The sequence below is a fragment of the Engraulis encrasicolus genome, chromosome 5 (genome assembly GCF_034702125.1).
Source record: "Engraulis encrasicolus isolate BLACKSEA-1 chromosome 5, IST_EnEncr_1.0, whole genome shotgun sequence".
Taxonomy (NCBI): Eukaryota; Metazoa; Chordata; class Actinopteri; order Clupeiformes; family Engraulidae; genus Engraulis; species Engraulis encrasicolus.
In genome coordinates this window covers 38,325,978-38,347,708 of record NC_085861.1, presented here as the reverse complement: position 1 = coordinate 38,347,708, position 21,731 = coordinate 38,325,978, and the positions used below count along the sequence as shown (strand labels likewise).

The following is a 21,731-nucleotide window of genomic DNA, read 5'->3' as shown; positions in this document are numbered from 1 at the left end:
TTCCCAAGGGAGAGTAAAAAAAACCTTCAGAATATTACTACTTATCACAGCATCTTGAGGAGACACACATGGTGAGTATTTACAAGGCAATGCTGGCAGCAGGCACAAAACACTCTCAACATATTGTCTTTGGCTGCCCGAGATCAAAATATGAAGGGTCAAGATACCAGTCCAAGAGTCCAATGCAGAGTGCAGAAGTCTTATATTTGGGAATAAATCCAAGATGTTTATGGCTGTGCAAACCAGGGAGCATTTGCATGTTTTGGTTCCATGGCAAGCCTGTGACAACATTTTTAGTTTTCTATTACAAGCTACTTTGACCACAACAGTCAAAATGGATATTTATGTCTGACTCGTAGAGGTCTGCTGTAGCGCCATGAGGACTGATACCATTACATTGAGGGGAGGACCAGGCCAAAATCGTTAACAGTAAACCGGGCACATGCCCTGTATGCCATATGGCCAATCCATATGCTTCTGGCTGACGGCAGCAGTTCAAACTCCCCGTAGCCTCTTACTGCAGCTGGGGTCGCCGGCAACCCTATTCACTTGCTGAAAATGCTTAACTACATCATAACAACATTGCTATGAAATCACAGAGAGCCATAGTGCTGCGCTAAGGGGTAGACAGTGATCCATGCAGTTTATGGGTGAAAACACTTTCCTTCTGACATGCCGGTTGAACAGCACAAAAGTGGAATAGTCTGCTTCTCCCCTACATCCTTCCCAGCCACAGCAAGAGTCCACCAAGCTCATTACGCTCAGCAAGTTTTAGGTTACCAAACCACACAATAATAGCAAATGATTCAATAAAATATTTACATAATAAGACTTTCCTTTTTTTGTGCATACATTAAATGTGTTCATTTTTCTGATCAAGACACTGCTGGACCTTCAATGCTTATGGTCTCTGAAAGCACAAGTCAGGACAGTCCCCTGGCATTATATGCATTTATTCACCTGTTCAATTGTCACTTCCACTTCTACTTTCAGTACTATAGTAGCAATTTTCTAATTACTTATACTTGTACTTGTACTTTTACTTGTACACTCAGTACTTGAGAAGTAGGCCACTTTAAAACACATCTACTTACAATCGGCTACGTACAAGGCATTTTGAGTACTTCAGTACTTCCACTTGAATATGGTATTAGAAGAGCACTTTCACTTCTACTAAAGTCATTTTTTTTATACAGTATAGTACTTGTACTCTGCTCCTCCTGTCCAGTACTTTATACATTATTACTGTGTTTGTGTTTGTGTGTGTGCGTGCGAGAGAGAGAGAGTGTGTGTGTGTGTGTGCGCGCTTCTGCGTCTGCATCTGCATCTGCAGCTGCGTGCATGTGCATGCATGTGTATGTAGGCTACAGTGACTGTTTAAACAGGAGTCCATAAGGATCTGACTGTAAGATTGTACTTGAATAACGCAGTGCACTTGGTTTCTGAATAACTGCACTTTACTGTGGTGCTGCATTTGAGATACATGTGGGGGATTTGTCCTCTGTTGTTTTGTCCTTTGTCCTGGAAGGGGGTGGGTTATTCAGTCCGTCTATGGGGTCTATTTGTTTTTTGTGTCAGACTGTAAATGGCAAAGCACAATTTTCTCCAAGCACAATAAAATTCTATTTAGCGGACCTCTCTTCTAGGAGACATGGCAAATTTTCTGAAAAATAACGTTTAAATGGCTAAAAGTCACTAATCTATTAGGCAGCTATGACCTAATCTAATGGCTAGAAAGGTGGTTTTAAGATCAGTGGGTTGTATATTCAAATCTCAACCTAACCCCTCCCTATACCTCAATGTCTGAAGTTCAAGGTTCCTAACCCCACATTGTTCCAGGGACTGTAAAGATTGTAAGTTGCTTTGGAAAAAGGTTTTAGCAAAGTAGTGGTTTGCACAGGCCTAATGTTCCCAACACCAAAAACCCCCCCAAAAGACCAATACCCCTTCCCCTGTCTACTAGACAGACAGGCTATTAATAAATATTCTGACACTATAAGAATGAAAAAATAAAGTAGCCTACTTGGATTCACAACATACGGTCACATATACTGTTTGCCATGTATGATGGTGACCAATGAAAACATCCGTTGCTGAATCCAGAAACTGACCAGTTGAACTACAACTCCAATGTTCTGAAACATAAGCGCATGGAGAGGACGAGATTAAATATCCAACGCATTATGTGTTGAAAGTCTAGGCAATAAAATGTATCCAGTCCCCTTATGGGCACATGTTGCTGATAACACATGAGCACAGAGGCATTGTGGACACCAAATGGATGACATTTACGTGCCACTTTAGTTTTCAGCAGGGTAAGATGTAGCACTCAACAGCTTAATGCCTGATATGGCCCCACTCACTCTGTGATGATGACAGGAGAACTTCTCTCCAAGCACATGGCAGTATGGCTTGTACAAGTAGTGTCTTGCCTTCTCACAACAACATTTCCCACCTATGGCCAAGCAGAATGTAAACACTGAGTGTACCACAGATCTAGACAGTAGTAAATACTTGGTTTCAGTAGCCTAAATATACCTACATTTGTTGTGGTCAGGGCTTTGAACCGGTTCAAGGAACGAAAACGAAAACCAGGAACTTTTTGTATTTTACAGGGAACAGAAACGAAACCGGAAACTTTATTATTTTTTATGTTCTGGAACGGGAACACATATTTAAAAATAATGGTAACCGGTTAATACCGGTTAATACCGTTCCTCAAACAACAAAATAAGTAATTATTTTCCTGCGCACGTTACCATGACGGCTGAGGTTCACGTCCTGTGTGACATCAGACATTCTCTGACTGAATGGAGAGAGAGCTGTGGATTACAAAGTCTCCACTCCACATATTAAATAAGAGAAACCAATGCCATACAAAAGGACAGTGTTTCCATTGCATCATTGTAAGACATTGCAGATAAGCGCGTGTAAAGCGCACCGAGAATGTTCTATGTTATTGGGCATCCATGGCCGCTTCAAATCACAAACTCACAATGTCCATCATAGCGCTCCCCGTGACCCAAGTCAGCATGGAGTGCGCATTTTCATCATTGAGGTTTATTCTCCGCTTCTCCACTTAGGTCATCCCTGAATGACAAAATTCTTGAGGATATTAATTTCATCCACTTGAATAAACTGTTTGGCTCATTTGCACTTCCATCTTTCTTGGTTAATTTACATCAGTTAGGCCTATGGGGAGTAAGCAGCTGACAGGAACGAAATTAACCGTTCCGGGAACAATATTTTTTTGTTCTAACCGGTTCGGGAACGTCAATTTATTGGTGGAACTCATAACCAGAAACGTTATAATTCTGTTTCTGTTCGGAACGGAACGTTTGGAAAAAAATAACGGTTCAAAGCCCTGGTTGTGGTCATAGCTCACATTCCCTGACTAAAAATGTTGTCACAGGCTTCATTGTCTCACTCAAAGGCTGGTGAACTGTTCCTAGCTGGAAATACCCGGCCCATTTTTTTGGCCAGGTTTAGCCCTATCCGAGATATTTTTCCCTTTCCACTTATTTTTTATTCCTGATCTCTAAAGCACAGGTTTTGAAACTGAAGATGTTTTTCAGAACATTAAACACGACTACAACAACCTCGCTCCAAAACAGCAAACATGTGTAGATACTGTACATAGCCTACATTGCAAAGCCCAGCACAGTTTGCTTGACTGTACACCCAGTTGTAAAATGAAATGTTTTTGTACCACATAATTAACACCCCCATCCCATTTCTAGCACACAAGGCAGAAACTACGCAGACAGTAAATAATAAAAACACACTTCGCCTCCTGGTTTCCCCTCTTCACAAAGTACGGTAGGTCATTTTGAGAAGGTTAGGAGTATACCGTAAGAGTGTCTTCATCATTTGGAAATTGTATATAAAGCAGCGAGATGTGTTCACAGTTAACCCTATACTGCACACATTATTATCCCATCATGGAAAAAAATCTCACTGTGGTTTTTGTCACATAAAATGAACTTCTTAAGACATTTTTGCAATTTTTTTCAAAAAAAAGTTTTTTTGGGGGGTACTTTTAGGTTTGTTGCCATATGGCAACATTGTGCATTTACGGAAAGGATCCAGTGTACATTTTCCCTCCAAGACCAAACAAGGGTCATACAACATTATGGATTATTTTCTAGAAATATAATTGTTTTTATCTCAGAAAAACATTGAAAGTTTACCCACAAGTTCAAGGGAGTTATTTAACACATTTTTGCCACTGAGAGAACAAGTGAATACTGTTTATTATATCCCCGAAAAACAGTATTTCAGTGGTATTACTTTGACCAACCACCAATGAATATATTAGGTATTAACACAATATCTGTGCATAGATTTGCACAAAAATGTGTATGGTAACTGTCTATAATATGTACATGAACTGATTTAATTTTGGAAGCCAACACTTTCAAGATGGCCGACATTCAAGATGGCCGATTTGCGGGCCAGGCATCTTTCAACATAACCGACAGTTTATTTGTCATAACTTTTGAATGGATGCTTGGATTTACACTAAACCTTGTGTGATAACACTGTATAATGAGTAAATAAGTCATGTAAAATTGTGAAGCCAGTGCTTTCAAGATAGCTGAATTTCAAGATGGCTGACTTTGAAGTTGGCAATCTTTCGAGACGCCCTACCTTTTGTTTACGCCACAACTATTCAATGGGTGCTTGGATTTGCAGTAAATCTTGTGTGTTAATAATATAATTGGTTTATGAGCTGTTTGAAATTTCGAGATTATGCTTTTGAAATGGCTGACTTTCAAAATGGTTGACTTTGTACAATCATTTTTAATCGGGTTGACAGATTTGCACAAACGTTGTGTGCTAATTAGCCTAATTATAACATACACATGAAGTCAAAACATTTTGGAGGCTTCAAATGGTCAAGATGACAGTAGCTTTATGCTCTAATCTGGGGTTTGGGGATTTTTGTGGTATACCTCTGGCAGTCTGGGGAGGCTGCATAGGCCTTGTTCGCTTTTCTGCATGTACTCAGAGTGAAAGCTCATAAAACAGTTCTGTACACCTATTATAACACTTTTAATGTTCATTACAGACTGCCATTTACACAAATTATAAATATTATCAGTTATCAATCATTCAATCAATAAATAAATCAATTAATCAATCAATTAGAATTGGGTATTTGTATCAATACACTTTCCCTATTGACCGTCTTGTTCCACTACCGCACAATGTTGCCATATGGCAACATACCTATTTTTCAACATAAAATGGAAATAATTTTAATTGAAAACAAAACAAATGGTGAAAACAGATCATGACTAACTATAGATCATCCCAATATTTTTTTAAATTTTGTAAATATTGCAAAAAGTGTGAAAAATCTTGGCCAATGCCAGAGTAATCTGTCAAGGACACACACTCATGTACAGTGAGGGAAAGAGCGAGCCTGGGGCAGTGTGTGGTGTCAGGTGATGTCAAGAAACCACATAATTGGATAAAACAAGGCCACAGTTTCAATATGAAAACCAATCAGTGTCTATTATTTATATTTAAATACCAGGAAATGCCAAAAGAATGGTATATGGCAACACCGTGCAGTATAGGGTTAAGCAACAAAATAAACACATTATTATACAGTCCCAAGAAAAAGTTTGTACACCCTTTGAAATTTCTTACATTTCTGTCAAAATTGGTCATAAAACATGGTCTGATCTTCCCAGAAATCTCAAGAAGGAACAATCAGAGTCTGCTTTAATTAATTCCACCCAAACATTTACATGTTATCATATTTTTATTGGTCATAAGGCCATAACATTCACAGGAGAGCAGGGCATAAGTAAGTACACCCTTGCATTAAGTAGGTTTTAACCCTCAGTTAGTGGCAATATCATCAACCAGACTTGTCCTGTAGTTGCAGATCAGATTTAAAAAACAATCTGTTTGTATCTTGTCTCCCTCTTCTTTAGAGAACTGCCTCTCGTCAGCAAGGTTTGTGGGATGTCTGGAGTGCATAGCTTTCTTGACTTCATGCCATATGATCCCAATTGTTTTTTTTTCAGGGCTTTGACTGGGCTATTCCAGAATGTGTATTTCATTATTATGAAGCCATTCTAAAGTCGATTTGCTTCTAAAGTGGGTTGTTGTCACATTTCAGGACCCATACTCTAGTGTGCTCATTGACAGTAAATAGAATGGACGCCAAATCAACGCTATTTGCCATTCAACGCTTTGAAGCCAGATTTGGGAACATTCCAACTTACATTCCACCTTAGCAACGCCAAACGCAGGTGCTGATTGGACAACAACAAGACTTCTAACGGTCAATCAAACCATGTTCTGATGCTCATTGGTCAATTTAACTTTTAATATCTCTCTAAAATAAAACATCACCACAAAAAATCACCACCCTGGTAAGTTGGAGAGCAAGGGGACCTACTAGTTGAGCGAAAAATGATAACCCTGGAGTGGCATTTCAGGGAGATACAGGGTTTTATGTCTCTCATAGGAATGAATGGGATTTGGCCATTTTTTGGTCTTTTTGGGTCCAACCTTGGCTCCAACTTGGCTTCAACAATGAAATAGAATTTTGGCCTCCATTCTATTTACTCTCAATGTGTGTGCTTCAACTGTGTGACAGACTACCTCACGTTTTTTCTGTAAAATATCACCATAAACTTGAGTTCATTGTTCCACTGATAATAGCAAACTGTCAAGGGCCTGAGGCAGCAAGGTAGCCGCATATAATGATGCTCCCGCCACCATACTCAGAAGAGGAGATGTAACCCAGAATCGCTAAAAATGGGATTCATTCTGCCAATCTAAAATGAATGGGGTTTCTGTCCAAAAAAATATTGCTGCACCTTTGAGGTTTGCGAAAAAGCATTTATATGCTTCATAGAATTACTGCAAAATATTCTGTAGACCAACGTTGAAATCAAAGTTGAATTGTTCAAGGGAACACACAATGTCATGTTTGGAGGAGAACTGGAGAACCACACCTTCACCAAAACATCATCTCCACCTTTGAGTATGGTGGCGAGAACATCATTATATGCGGCTACCTTGCTGCCTCAGGCCCTTTTCAGTTAGCTATTTTCAGTGGAACAATGAATTCAGAAGTTTATCGAGATATTTTACAGGAAAAAGTGAGGTAGTCTGTCACACAGTTGAAGCACACAAGAGGATGGGTGCTGAAATGTGACAACAACCCATACTTTAGAAGCAAATCGACTTTAGAATGGCTTCATAATAATGAAATACACATTCTGGAATAGCCCAGTCAAAGCCCTGACAAAAAACAATTGAGATTATATGGCATGAAGTCAAGAAAGCTATGCACTCCAGACATCCCACAAACCTTGCTGACGAGAGGCAGTTTTGTAAAGAAGAGGGAGACCAGATACATCCAGATTGTTTTGTTAATCTGATCTGCAACTACAGGAAACATCTGGTTGAGGTTATTGCGACTAACTTAGGGTTAAAACCTATTGAATGCAAGGGTGTACTTACTTATGCCTTGCTGTCCTGTGAATGTTTACATCTTATGGCCAATGAAAATATGAAAACTTGTAAATGTTTGGGTTGAATCAGTTAAAGCAGACTCTGGTTGTTCCTTCTTGTGATTTCCGGGAAGATCGGACCATGTTTTATGACCAATTTTGACAGAAAGGTCAGAAATTTCAAAGGGTGTACAAACTTTTTCTTGGGACTGTATATTATATTTTATTATAATTATATTTATAAGTTCCGAAAAAACAGCCAATGTAACAAAAATGGGTTAACGAAGAAATGAATACATACAGTGTACCTGACTGGGAACCCAATTAAAACTCTCACCCTGGGCCCGGGACAACTGACTCCTTTTATCTCCCCCTGTCGGCTTCCCTTCCGACATCAAGCATGGTCTCCATTACTAATCCGAATCCAATTAGAGAATACAGCAGCATGAGGCATGGCAGTTTCCTAGCACACCACAATGCTAACCGCTTCCCAAGACCACAGCCGGATGCCTCTATTTCTTCTTGAGTCACTTCCTTAGAAAAGCCTCTAGTATAGGTTTACAGTTTTTCTCAATTGGTTTTGTACATTTCTCACAACAGAATAATGATTCTCAAAAATCTTTGTTCAATTGTGACTTCCTGGTGTTACCTGTGCACATGGTCAAATCAGTTTCTCATTGTTTTCGGCATATAGCAAATGCTCTCGTCCACCATGCCATGGCTGTGTACAATTCTCAGTGATTTCGTACATTATCAATTGCTTTTGTCATATCACTCAAAAAGCTTTGTCACTGAATGCATGAAACTATCTCAATCTTATCTGATCAATGTAATATAAAACTGAATTTACAACATTTCCCATCCAATCTGAACAGCATTTCGCTTCAGAAAAGATCCTCAAGTGTGTACTATTCAATTGACAACATGATAAATTGATTTGACTAGCTTGTCCATACACTATGACACAATGACTAACCACTCTGCTGGCGCTGATACGTTTATTGACACAAAAAAACTTGGTTTTGAAAGACAAATAAGGGTTTTGAGCAAGAGACTCGGTTTTGCAGGTTATCCGTGTTTTGCCATTTGTTAAAGCTGTTTTGAGAATGAATATTGTGTTTTGCAAATTGCGAGAGAGATTCGAGAAATGTACAAAACCAATTGAGAAATACTGTAATATAGGTCCATTTCTAGGTTAACAGGTGTAGCAGAGTGGATATTTAGGTAATTATCCAAAATAATAATTACCTATTTTTATACAGTACAGTTGCACAACTACGCAACTACGCCACTGGGGGAATTTCACCCCCAGAATATCCTTTGACTTAAACCAGTAATGACCCAAGGTTCGTTAAGGACCACATAGACAAGGTTCAAATCACTTCTTTTCTTTTACTTTTTATCTTACACGTCTTTCAGTATTCAAACAAAAGTAGAATAAAAAGGTTACTGGACACCCACACCCCCACATCGGCCACGGTATCAACCCTTCACTGGAACAGTGAATAATTAGTGAAATCACCTTATTTAGTGATTACGCGAATGTCTGGAAAAAAGAGTGGGGGCAGGATTGTAAACTTCTGAAGCCAGATTACCCAACACTGCCCATCATAGGCCATAACCATTAGGCCTACATAATACATATCAGAATAGCATTTGTGCTTAACACATCTCTCACTTGTACACTATGTAAACAAGGGTGTCAAAAGAGTGCCAAATAAACAAGTTAATAAAATAATGCCAAACAATAAGACGCTTTGCAGCACTTCCGACAGATTTAGAAGTGCAACACTTCTATTGGTGTGATGCATCGCATGCCATTCCCAAACACTTCAGTCAGAACAGAACAGTTTACAGTGGGGAGAGACAAGGAGTTCAGAAGACAAGCTTGTTTGTACTAAGCTGACACAGAAACTTGTGCTATACTAATACTGTTATACTTTAACATCTCCTAGAGTGTATTTGGTCCTGGAGTACTCTGTAAGCGTTCAAATACCACTGCATTTTGTAAGTGTGTAGGCATATCTCTGTGGGGAGTTATATTTCTAGTTTCTACATTATAAATCCTATACCACATTCTACATGAATGTCATCACTACATACTGAATTCTACATACTCTCATTGTAGGCCTACATACAGGTTTTGTACATTCCACAGTCTGAAGCTTATTCTGCAAACCACATTCTACATTGTAAATCTTATTCTGCATACCGCCTTTTACATTCTGCAGGTTCACTCCTTGTACTCCAGCTACTGCCAGAGAGCGAGGGAGGTAAACAGGTGTGCACGTGTACCTGATAAGACGCCAGAGGAAAGGGTGCACAGCTCAGACCAAATGAATAAAACCTGATGGGGGGGTGGGGGGGGTGGAGCTCATAAATGGACGGTGTTCAAGAAAGTGCAAACACACACACACGCACACGCACTCTCTCTCTGATATCTCTCTGTCCATTTCTCTCTTTTTCTGGTCTGATTGCTGAGTGCCAGGAAAGTATGAGGAGAAGATGCCTAATGACCTGTGTGTGTGTGTGCTCGCTTGCTCGCTTATGTGTGTGTGTGTGTGTGTGTGTGTGTGTGTGTGTGTGTGTGTGTGTGTGTGTGTGTGTGTGTGTGTGTGTGTGTGTGAGAGAGAGAGAGAGAGAGTGCCATTCCTGTTTGTTGACTTATCGTCATCGTCCATGTTATCTTGCTTGAGCATTAAAGCCACCAGGGAAAGCAGAAAGAGTAGAGAGGAATAGACCAGGAGAGATGGCCACATAAAGAATAAAACCATTAGTCTTGGTAATGTGTCAACAGAATCACAACCAGTAGTGTAGCAAGAGCCTTGTCAAAATAGAGCTGATGTAGGAGTCAAAGTAAATTCCAGACGAATATTTTTAGAAGCAATTTTATAAACGGGCAGTGTGCGTGTGTGTGTGTGTGTGTGTGTGTGTGTGTGTGTGTGTGTGTGTGCATGTGCATGTACGTGCGTGGGTGTGTAGGTGTGTGTATGTGTGGCTAGGCCTGGTGGTGGGATTGTGGGTGGTGTTTTGGGAGGGCGGGATGTTGTATTTGAATGAGACAGCACACAGCCTCTGACTTAGTCCAGTTGTTTTCAAGCTCAGTCGTATGCGACAGAGGTGTCAAAAACACATTTTCACTGTGTGACGGACCATGCTTTGGCACAAAACAACAGAGATAGAAACCTACTCACCTTCAGTTCTTCTTTCTGCAACATCATTGAACAAGTAAGAGCTTTTTTCAATATGCTTTTTTTCAATATCAATATGCTTATCTCAGGTATTTAATGTCTCTTCCTCTTAAGTAAAAATCTTTTCTCAATCCTATGCTTCTATACCATAATAGCAATATATAACTTAAATAATTAACCGACAGCACTGTATGCTTTCCTCCGTTACTTCATTGATTTGATTTTTTGTGTTGAAGTCTCACCAAGTCTAATAGTTTGATCCTGCCACCATTATGCTTTGGTGTTTTGCTTATTTCCCAGACATTTATGTTGCTTATGCAGTTGGTACAACTTCTGAAAGCAATCCACAAAATAGCAAAACACTGTGGATTACTGAGTGACTGAGAAAAACTCTAAACCAAAAGATTTTACATACAGTCTGTGAAATGTACAATCCAATGATATGTAGTAGTAGGCTACATAGTATATTATGGTGAAAATTAAAAGGCAATGAGATAATGTTTTAAATAATTAAACATCTGGTGGATTTATGACCTTTCAGATCAAATTTCCTTTGAACTTGTATTAAGGACATTGGCTTTAGGCCATCCATCTCTCTCTGTTTCTTTCTGTTTCTTTCTCTGTGTGTGTGTGTGTGTGTGTGTGAGAGAGAGAGAGAGAGAGAGAGAGAGAGAGAGAGAGAGAGAGAGAGAGAGAGAGAGAGAGAGAGCAGAAAGAAACCGCAAGACGCCAATAAAGATGTAATTTGGCCACGGGTTTATTGACCATCTTAACTAAACAATCATTATTTCACGGAAACTGTATCTGACAAGCATCCACTGACCATGGAACAGTCCCTATTTTATTTCCCCATTAAGCAAACATAATCTAATAACCACAATTCTTCTATTATTCTATTAGATCTCTCTTGCATGTTGATTACTTGTACGTCAGTGCATCAGCTAAAGTGGCTTATCCATAATGGATTTCCTTTATTGACACAAAGATTAGTTCAGTGCTGCAGAAATACGGCACCAGGACAAAGAACCTTAAATAACCTTTGGGTTCAGAAGTTTAGAACCTTCTACTATTTGAAAGCCAAAGGTCATACCTAACCAGAACCAGAATGGTTCTATTTATGTTGCCAGTAGGCCTACTGTACATTCGTTCTCACCAGGGATAGCTGTGGTTGGGCCCAGGTCAAAGTCACCTGAAAGTGCCCCCCAATGAAATGTCTCCTTTTCAAAAGTGCTTCTACTTCTGCCTGGGCCGGGGGCAACTGACCTGTTTGTTTCCCCATGTACACTTGCCTTGGCACATATGAAAGACTTGTGAGTATCACACAGTGATACAGGGATACAGGGCAGTCATGGGTGAGCGGTTAGGCCATCAGACTTGCATCCCAGAGGTTGCCGGTTCGACTCCAGACCCGCCAGGTTGGTGGGGGAGTAATCAACCAGTGCTCTCTCCCATCCTCCTCCATGACTGAGGTACCCTGAGCATGGTACCGTCCCACCGCACTGCTCCCCATGGGGCGCCCCTGAGGGCTGCCCCCTTGCACGGGTGAGGCATAAATTCAATTTCGTTGTGTGCAGTGTGCAGTGTTCACTTGTGTGCTGTGGAGTGCTGTGTCACAATGACAATGGGAGTTGGAGTTTCCCAATGGGCTTTCTTTTCGCTTTCAGTATGCTCATCAGGCCTATGGTGTACCACTAAGGACAATTAGGATGACTCGGGGGGCACACAGATTGGGCCTACAGATGCCTATCAGGGGACCTTATGACACACATTGTGTTGCTTTAAGAAACTACACTACCCATGATGCACTAGCCTAGGCAATAGGGTTACCTAGGAGACCATGTTCTGAGATAGGGAGTTCTAGCCAAGTTTTAACATTGAGCAACGCTGACCGTGTGTGTCTTTCCTTAAAGGGACACTGTGTGAGATGTTTAGTTGTTTATTTCCAGAATTCATGCTGCCCATTCACTAATGTTACCCTTTTCATGAATACTTACCACCAGCATCAAATTCTAAGTATTCATTATGACTGGAAAAATTGCACTTTTCATACATGAAAAGGGGGATCTACTTCTCCATGGTCCGCCATTTTGAATTTCCAAAAATAGCCATTTTTAGCTGCAAAAATGACTGTGCTTGGACCATACTAGAAAATATTTTACTTAGTTAACTTTCATGTAAACATCAAATTTGGCAAAAGGCAGGCCACTTTCAATGAGCACCATAGTTGCAGTAGGCTACCTTTTTTGACCATTTCCTGCACAGTGTCCCACACGGCATGACAGGGGCTAGCTCAGGAACTAAGAGTACACAGTACATAATACTCACTACTCAGAACAAAGCAACAGTCTGAGAAACATTTAGAGGCGCATAGCTCAAAGCCTTGTGGAGCTCTGTTCAGTATCAAGGGACGGGTCAACTCTCGAAGGAACACCCTCAAAGGCCCACACTAGCATGGAGAATGAGGGTCCAGGCTGCCAAGAGTAATCTGTGTGAGATGTTAATAAAAACTGTAGTACAAGGTTTGCTACTCTTGTCCACCACAACACAACTACTCAAGACCGTGCACTTGACAGGGTAACTCAAAGTTTAAGTGACTTGTAAAAGTATAATTTTTCCCTCCACTTTCTTCCTAACCAACGATGGCCAGGAGTAGGCATTTGAAACAGAAGCAATGTTAACTTAAGACACAGGAAAGGCAAATGGCATGATACAAATGAGGAGATGCAAATTAATGAACATTATATGCCGATTTAATTATCAACTGCAAGGTAACATCACATCTAACTCGAGGCTACTGTTTGTTACATAGGATACAACCAAATCAAAGACATTTTGGCCAAGATAACCTCAGAATGTTTAGGACAAAGAGAGAGGGAGAGAGAGAGAAACAGAGAGAGACACACACGTGTTGTGCATGGGAGAAGGTCTCGAAGAGGGGCTCAGTCATTATCATAGGATACTGCTGGAGAGGTGGCCCTGGCCTTTTGTTTGCTTGGGCCAGTGGCACCCCAGGGGTTTGGGCCACCACACCTACAGTGGAATGGGGGGTGTCTTTCTAATTCAACTTTTACCAGATAACAGCAACAGTAACAGCAACATCAGTTCTGGGTCATCCAACAATTTCCATTCTTACAGACTCAAACTGCATGAAACTGCGAAAACATTGTAAGAGATTGTGTGCTACAGTATTTGGTAGTCACAGGCCTGACTATGTACAGTGCCTATGAAGATTCTAGAAAAAGCCTATTGAAAGTCATTAATGACTAATATTTTATGTATGTATGTATGTATGTATGTATGTATGTATGTATGTATGTATGTATGTATGTATGTATGTATGTATGTATGTATGTATGTATGTAGGGTAGAATGCCCTAAAGTGGGACGATGCCTAATGTGGGACACCTTAAGGTTTAAGGGGTGTAGCTTTGCCCCAAGTTGGTAAATGTTTACAAAACTAAAACTCAAAATAAAAGCCCTATCATCTTGTTATCATAATATCATGATTTAGTAAATGTATAATAATACTCCAGGGAGGGGTTACAATTAAGAAGAAGGACCCTGGGTGAAGTCCATCAAATGGCAAATTACATAGCATTTGGCCAAATTTGTCTTTAGGGTATAAATCAATTCCAATCAAAACAACATTGTCAATTTTTGATAAATATGTTGGGTAGGTATATGTTCATCAGAAAATAATGTGTGGTGTATATAAAATAATGTAATATTTTATTTTTAAACCATTTTATTAGTGTTCCACTTTAGGATAGGTGCGTCCTAAAGTGGGACACAAGATTTTCCTAATGTGGGACAGTTGTAAAAGTAGTAATTTAATAAGTCAAACAATTACTAGGAAGTCAAACACCATGTCCACATAAGAAAATGGATATTTAAATCTATATCAAAGGTGTATTTCAGTCTTTCTGGCCTAATCTATTGGAGCGCAGCTATACAACACAACATTTGACTCCAAAAACCGGAAGTTCTTTCCTCAAATAGAGCTGCCATGTTGAAGTGACCAATTGTGTGCAATGGGTTCAGTCTCAGTCATATTTACCAATAAAAGAAAGTAAAAATAATTCATAAAACATGATCTAAATGTGTAGCTGATATGTATCTTAAAGAGTGGCAGATCACATTTTGAATTAATATTTTACACAAACATGTTTTAATATACACTGTCCCACATTAGGAAACCGATTGTCCCACTTTAGGGATAACCATGGTTTTTGACCAACTTACATTAATATCCAAATTATTCGAATTAGAAACACTTAACATGTTTTTAAAAGTTTTATTTGATTAGAGCATAACTAGAGGATGAAAAGGGTGTAATTTGTTTGTATTGAAATGTTGTCATTAAATTTTAATAAACGACCAAAGTTGAAGTGACAAAAATTGTCCCACATAAGGGCATTCTACCCAATCTATTTATTGGAGTCGTATTCCATGTTTTAATATTTACATTCCTAGTACCTTTATTATGGTAGGGCAGTGTGACAGACAGGAAATGGGCAGAAAAAAAACGGGGATAGTTGGGAAATGACCCAGGCAGAACTTTAACCTGGACATGCAATCCCACACGCTCAGTATTTTTCATTCTCTTTCCATAATTCTTTTCATTTTCAGGTTCTAAGACTCATAACTCTTCATTCGGACCACTCACGGCCCTGTATAACTGCAGCAGGACAACTTGGAACTGCTGACAAAGTCAACAGAGATGCTATCTGAGTAATTTCCCCAGAAAGTTCCTTTTCATTCAGTTAATTATATCGTTCAAATATTCAAACCAGCCTACAATGTATTTTTATCATGTTTTCTTTCAGACAGTTAGTCAGCTATACTAGTGATTACGTTTTCAGTGTTACTTCAGTGTCAAGCAAAGTTAAACAGCAACATTGAATCACATTAACAAAATAAATTAATCAAGTCAGTTTTGGGGGTTATTGGATTTACCTCCATATTTCTCTCCTACAACTCTAGACTCTTAGCCCTAAAGAGGGATCATCATCAGTCTATTTACAGTAAGGGTGTAGACAATTATACCATTGGTGGCCAATGTCACAAGAAGAATGTACAAAACAATGCTGTGTTAATAAGTGAGTTCGCAATTACCGGCGCGAAATGCATTGTGGGTAATATTCGCCATTTTGAGAGATAAACAAAACAGCGTTGCCCCGGGATACATATAAACGCGCATGATATTTCATCTAGCCGGGTTACTCCGAGCATGTAATGTTGACAACAAACAATTCACACAACCATTTAACAACCCCAAATTACTCAACATTTCGCTGGTAGGTCAAGGATGGTCTTGGGGTTGAAAACAAGACAATTTTGAACTTTTTAAGTGAAACCAGAATTAATTAACGAACTTGTTTTGGAGAGATGTCTGGTACTAGCAGAATGCTAACTATCCAGGTTGCTAGCTAAATCCGAGTACCGGTATGTAGTGTTGACTACAAACAATTCACACAACCATTTAACAACCCCAAATTACTCAAAATTTCGCTGGTAAATCAAGGAGGATATTGGGGTTCAAAACAAGACATTCTTGAACGTTTTAAGTGAAACCAGAATTTAATAACGAACTTGTTTTGGAGAGATGCCTGGTAACTAACAGAAGACTAACCATCCGGGTTGCTAGCTAAATCCGACTATGTAATGTTGACAACAAACAAGTCACACAACCATTTAACAACCCCAAATTACTCAAAATTTCGCTGGTAGATCAAGGAGGGTCTTGTGGTTGAAAACAAGAGATTTTTGAACTTTTTAAGTGAAACCAGAATGTAATAACGAACTTGTTTTGGAGAGATGCCTGGTAACTAACAGAAGACTAACCATCCGGGTTGCTAGCTAAATCCGACTATGTAATATTGACAACAAACAATTCACACAACCATTTAACAACCCCAAATTACTCAAAATTTCGCCGGTAGATCAAGGAGGGTCTTGTGGTTGAAAACAAGACATTTTTGAACGTTTTAAGTGAAACCAGAATGTATAACGAACTTGTTTTGGAGAGATGTCTGGTAACTAACAGAAGGCTAACCATCCGGGTTGCTAGCTAAATCCGAATATGTAATGTTGACAACAAACAATTCACACAACCATTTAACAACCCCAAATTACTCTAAATTTCGCTGGTAGATCAAGGAGGGTCTTGGGGTTGAAAACAAGACATTTTTGAACTTTTTAAGTGAAACCAGAATTCATTAACAAACTCGTTTTGAAGATATGCCAGTTAGCCCACACATAGCTATGTCTTCAGTACAGCTTTACATGTCCTTCTTAAATTGAATGTTTCATTAATTTATTCTACCAGTTCTTGATATAGCTTCATTAATCACCTGTGGCCACTGTCTGTCATCGTCTATCCATGAAACTTTATTCAAAACTTAATTCAGGCTGTCATTTTGATGGTCTCAGTCACCAGAATTGATAAGCGCAGCAACAGATGGCATAACGGAGAACGGCACACTTCAGCAATGGCGACAGTGCACAATGGCGACGCCCATGAATCGCAATGCAATCATTCTAAAATATACAGAAAGCACCACTTTTACCCCACTGCGAAATTCACAAATTATGACATTTATTTACTTCGTTTACTGGTGTGCAGCTCAGTGTCCTACCGCTTTGGCAAGGCAGGATCTGGTATCCACGCATTTGTTTATCTACCGTTTTGCGTTGCTAGGTCAATTTCGCGCAGGCGCACTAGTAATTGCGAACTCACTTATTCAACAGTACTCAAATACACTCTACAGTACCAAAAAGTACCAAACACACTGTGCAGAACATGTTAAATTGAATGTTGGATGATCACTATTCTTAACTGTGAAGGTAATTCCCCCACTGGTGGCCAGTGTTATGACAAAAGTGAGGTGAAAGTGAAAGTCCACCTATGATGCTCCAACACCTATTGTCATTGTGACACAGCAACTCCACAGCACACAAGTGCACACAACAAAATTGCATTTATGCCTCATCTGTGCAAGGGGGCAGCCCCCAATGGCGCCCCAATGAAGCAGTGCGACGGAGCAATACCATGCTCAGGGTTCCTCAGTCATGGAGAAGGATGGGGGAGAGCACTGGTTAATTGCACCCACCCACCCACCAAACTGGCGTGACGGGAGTCAAGCCGGCAACCTTTGGGCTACACGTTTGACGTCCTAACTGCTTAACCATGTCTAGAGCATGTAATGAAAAAAGCTGATCTTGACAACGCTTGTGGAGGTTATGATATTAGCAACTGTGGTGATTCTCGGCTGCCTACGCTACATCTTTGTCTTTCTTGCAGAATGGCGTCTCAGGTGGACGCGGTGCGCGTGGAGGAGGTGGTGAAGACGGTCCAGATCGTGCTGTACGGTCTGACCATCGCGCTGGGCAGCGTGGGCAACGCCCTGGTGGTGTGGGTGATTGGCGCACGCCTCAAGCCCACCGCCACCAACGTGTGCCTGCTCAACCTGGCGGTGGCCGACCTGGTGTTCAGCATCTCGCGCGTGCTCTCCGTCTCCTACCTCAGCCTGGACCACTGGCTGTTCGGCCTGGCGCTGTGCCAGTTCAATGGCCTGCTCAAGTATGCCAACATGTTCTGCAGTGTCTTCCTGCTGGTGGTCATCAGTCTGGACCGGGCGCTCTGCGTCCAGCGCCCCATCCAGGCCAAGAGCCTGCGCACCGTGGGCCGGGCGCGGGCCATCAACGTGGCTGTGTGGGTGGCTGCTGTGGTGCTGAGCCTGCCTTACTCCATCAGCCGCACCGTGGTGGTCAAGGTCTGCTTGGTTTTTTATTGTTTGTTTTTGTTTTCATTCTATTTGACCTGCCGTAATATCTGCTGTGTTTCTGTTTGTCTTGTGTGCACTATGTGTATCATGTGCCGTGGCAGTCATACAATGAGTTGCACCCTAGGCGATGCCACCTCCGACACCCCGTCCCTGGCGGCAAAAAAACACTGATAATAGCTAACAAAAACCACTTATAGTAATGTTGTTATTACAACAATGTGTCAATAGTGTAGAATTTACACTTTTGAATGATTTTTAATATATTTATAACTATTTTAACATGTAGTGATCTTCGCGATGTCATGTGGGGGCGGTGTTTCACGGTGTGGAGGGGGTTTCGTGATGGTACCGCCCCCTTCAGCTGCCGCCCCAGTTGGCCTGCCCCTAGGAACACCACTGATTGTGTGTGAGGTACTTGACACCTGAATTTCCTCACGGGTATAAATAAAGCAACTCTACTCTACTCTACTCCTCTACGGAAACCCAGGAGGACAGCGGCAGCAGTGGAGGCGTCAACGCCACAAAGTGCTCCATGGAGGCGGTGCGAAGCGTGGGTGTGCGCACCTGCCTCTACCTGGTCCGCTTCCTCTTCGGCTTCCTACTGCCCTTCCTGGTGATCGCCGGCTGCTATGTGCTCACCGCCTGCGGACTGCGCCGCACCCATATCCGCCGCAAAGTCAAGGTACAAACACCAACTCCGAACACCACTTGGTAAACTGAAGAATATCAAAATCACTTTCAAAACATTCAGTCCACACATTAGATCAGTGTTTCTCAACGGGGGCACTACAGCCCCCCAGAGGGCGTTAGGGAGCCATAGGGGGGTGTTGGGAAAGAGACAGCCGAGGGGCGGTGGGAGATGTTGGGGATGGGGGTGTTCTAAAGTTCCAAAGAATGGGGGTTCTCGGTTCCAAAGGATGAGCATTAGACTTTTCTTACTAGTCTATTGGCAGGCTTAATAATGAGGTCAAGGGTGTTTGTTAAAAATAGTGAAAAAACATCACTGCTAAAATCGAGAAAAAATATTATTTATATTATTTTGGGGGACAAATTTCAAATTTGACAAATCAAACATTTCAACAACAAGTTAAAACAAGGAAGAACATTTCAAAATGAATTATAATGAATTAAGTTCCTGGTGATCGCCGGCTGATGCGTGCTCAAAGTCAAGGTAGATTAAATTAGATGACATTATTGATACAGATACAGTATTTGTTTTCACATCAGACAAGTCAATTTATCAGTCAGCATTAGATCTTTGGAGACTCACATCTCATTGTACTAGTCCATCCACATACATATACTGGGAAGCTGACAGGGTCGACAAATAGGTCTGTTGTTCCAGGCCCAGGGAGATAGGGGGCCCGGAATTGGATGGGGGGCCCTTTCAGATGACTTTGTCTCCAGCATGACCAAACTTGTCAATGGCCCTGTACATATACAATACATGCAGCATACTCTTCACCTATACATACACCTCCCATACTTACACCAACCTACTCTCTCGACCCCCCTCTCTCTCTCTCTCTCTCTCTCTCTCTCTCTCTCTCTCTCTCTCTCAAGGTCATCCGTCTGCTAGTGATGCTGGTCACTGCCTTCTTCCTGTGCTGGGCTCCCTACCACTTCCTGTTGCTGGTCAAGATGGTCCGCAAGGAGAGCCGCTGGGTCAAGCTGGGCCTGCCGGTGGCGCAGGGCCTGTCGCACTTCAACAGCTGCGTCAACCCCATCCTCTACTTCTGCATGGGCCTGGAGCGCCGGAGGGGTTTCCGTCGGAGCATCTCAGGGGCGTTGCGAAAAACCCTGGAGGACGATGGCATGGCCCCAGTAACCGAGGGCCAGCAGTCAGCCTCGATAATAGCGGATGTACAGTTGAAGCAATACCAAGGCACTATTCAGAATGCAAACAATGACAAGTTGTGAACAGTGAGGAAAAAGACATGATTCACGATTATTGACACTGGATTGAGTTATAGATCATTTAATATTTTCCAATTTATTGGCTTGCCAGCCCTATGTGAACCAGAAACCACAGATGTTCAGCAATGGGTGATTCTCGTATCTGGTGCATGGTGGTATCAGCCTGGTGTGATATCACCGGCATGGTATGGGAGGAATAGTTAAATGGGGATACGTTGCCAAAGAGATGACCAGGAACATTCCCTTCTTTTCCTCTGATTCATCCGATGATTTGTGTGAAAAAAGAAAACTGTGTTTAAAAAAACTCGTCCTCGAAACACATCTGAGGCTCTTCCGGGATATCTATAATTAATGTGTTTTCCTTTGAAATGATACACTGCCCCTCCATTAGAATTCCTTTAGATACGAGTCACAGATTATTCTCTTCCATTATTGCTTCATACACAGTCAGTATTTATCGTCAGTCATGTTTCTCATGGGAAAAAAATGAATCAAGACACAAAAAACGTGGGAAAATGTAAGTGGTTTACAGTACCTTTAATGTTGTCTTGTAGTTACTAATTCAACTCTTCAGGTCATATTGACTTATTTTGAGCAGCCTATATGAAACTGATAGGGGAGTAGGTTGGGAGGAGGCACATATTGCATTTATTCAAGTAGCCTAAATAGCTGTATATTGTGTTGTACTTGTATGTGTTCCCTTGTGTTGTTTATTTTGCATATAATACTGTATTATATCATGTCTTTTTTGATATATATGCCATATGAATCTTGAATGCTGTCTTAAAAAATGCTCATTTGGTCATTTCAAAAGAGGAATTTAGTAACGTTTTCTAGTAGGCCCCTTGTTTATTTGAAAGCTGACTTTGACTTTCAGTGTAAGGGTGACTTCTTTAGGGACATTCTTTTAGCAAACCAAATACTGGCTTTATTTCAGGGTTTATTTTTAACACTGTTTCCAGTTAAGCCGAACTAGAACATGGGATTCTAAGTAGCCTAACTAGAACACTGATTCTCATAAGTGACGTATTATTGGATGTCGCACAGACTTGCAGATCATGTCTTTATTACGTCCGCCCGTCCAAGACCAATTCTGGACCAATACATGACGTACAAATTGGTTCCACAATTTGGACGTCTAACTTTGACCCAACTTGGACGTTGAAATACATGTAGTTAAATAGTTGAATCACATCCTGGGTGAATTGTTGGACGTCAAAAGGATGTGCAAATCATGGCTATGTATTTTCCATCCATGATAAGACTAACTCTGGACCCATAAATGCCATTTGTTGGACGTCTAACTCTGACCCTACTTGGATGTCAATTAAAGTTTGTGAATAAACATTTAAATG

The 21,731-nt window shown here is 40.9% G+C and overlaps 1 protein-coding gene across 1 annotated transcript; it reads left to right on the top strand.

Moving 5' to 3' along the window:
* The first annotated feature begins 17,976 nt into the window (after positions 1-17,976).
* LOC134449785 (C3a anaphylatoxin chemotactic receptor-like) lies at positions 17,977-21,061 on the top strand. The gene is made up of 3 exons (XM_063199893.1): positions 17,977-18,447; positions 18,947-19,141; positions 20,023-21,061. Exons 1-3 carry the CDS (start codon positions 17,977-17,979, stop codon positions 20,377-20,379), a joined length of 1,023 nt encoding a protein of 340 aa, XP_063055963.1. The 3' UTR covers positions 20,380-21,061.
* The last annotated feature ends 670 nt before the right edge of the window (positions 21,062-21,731 follow it).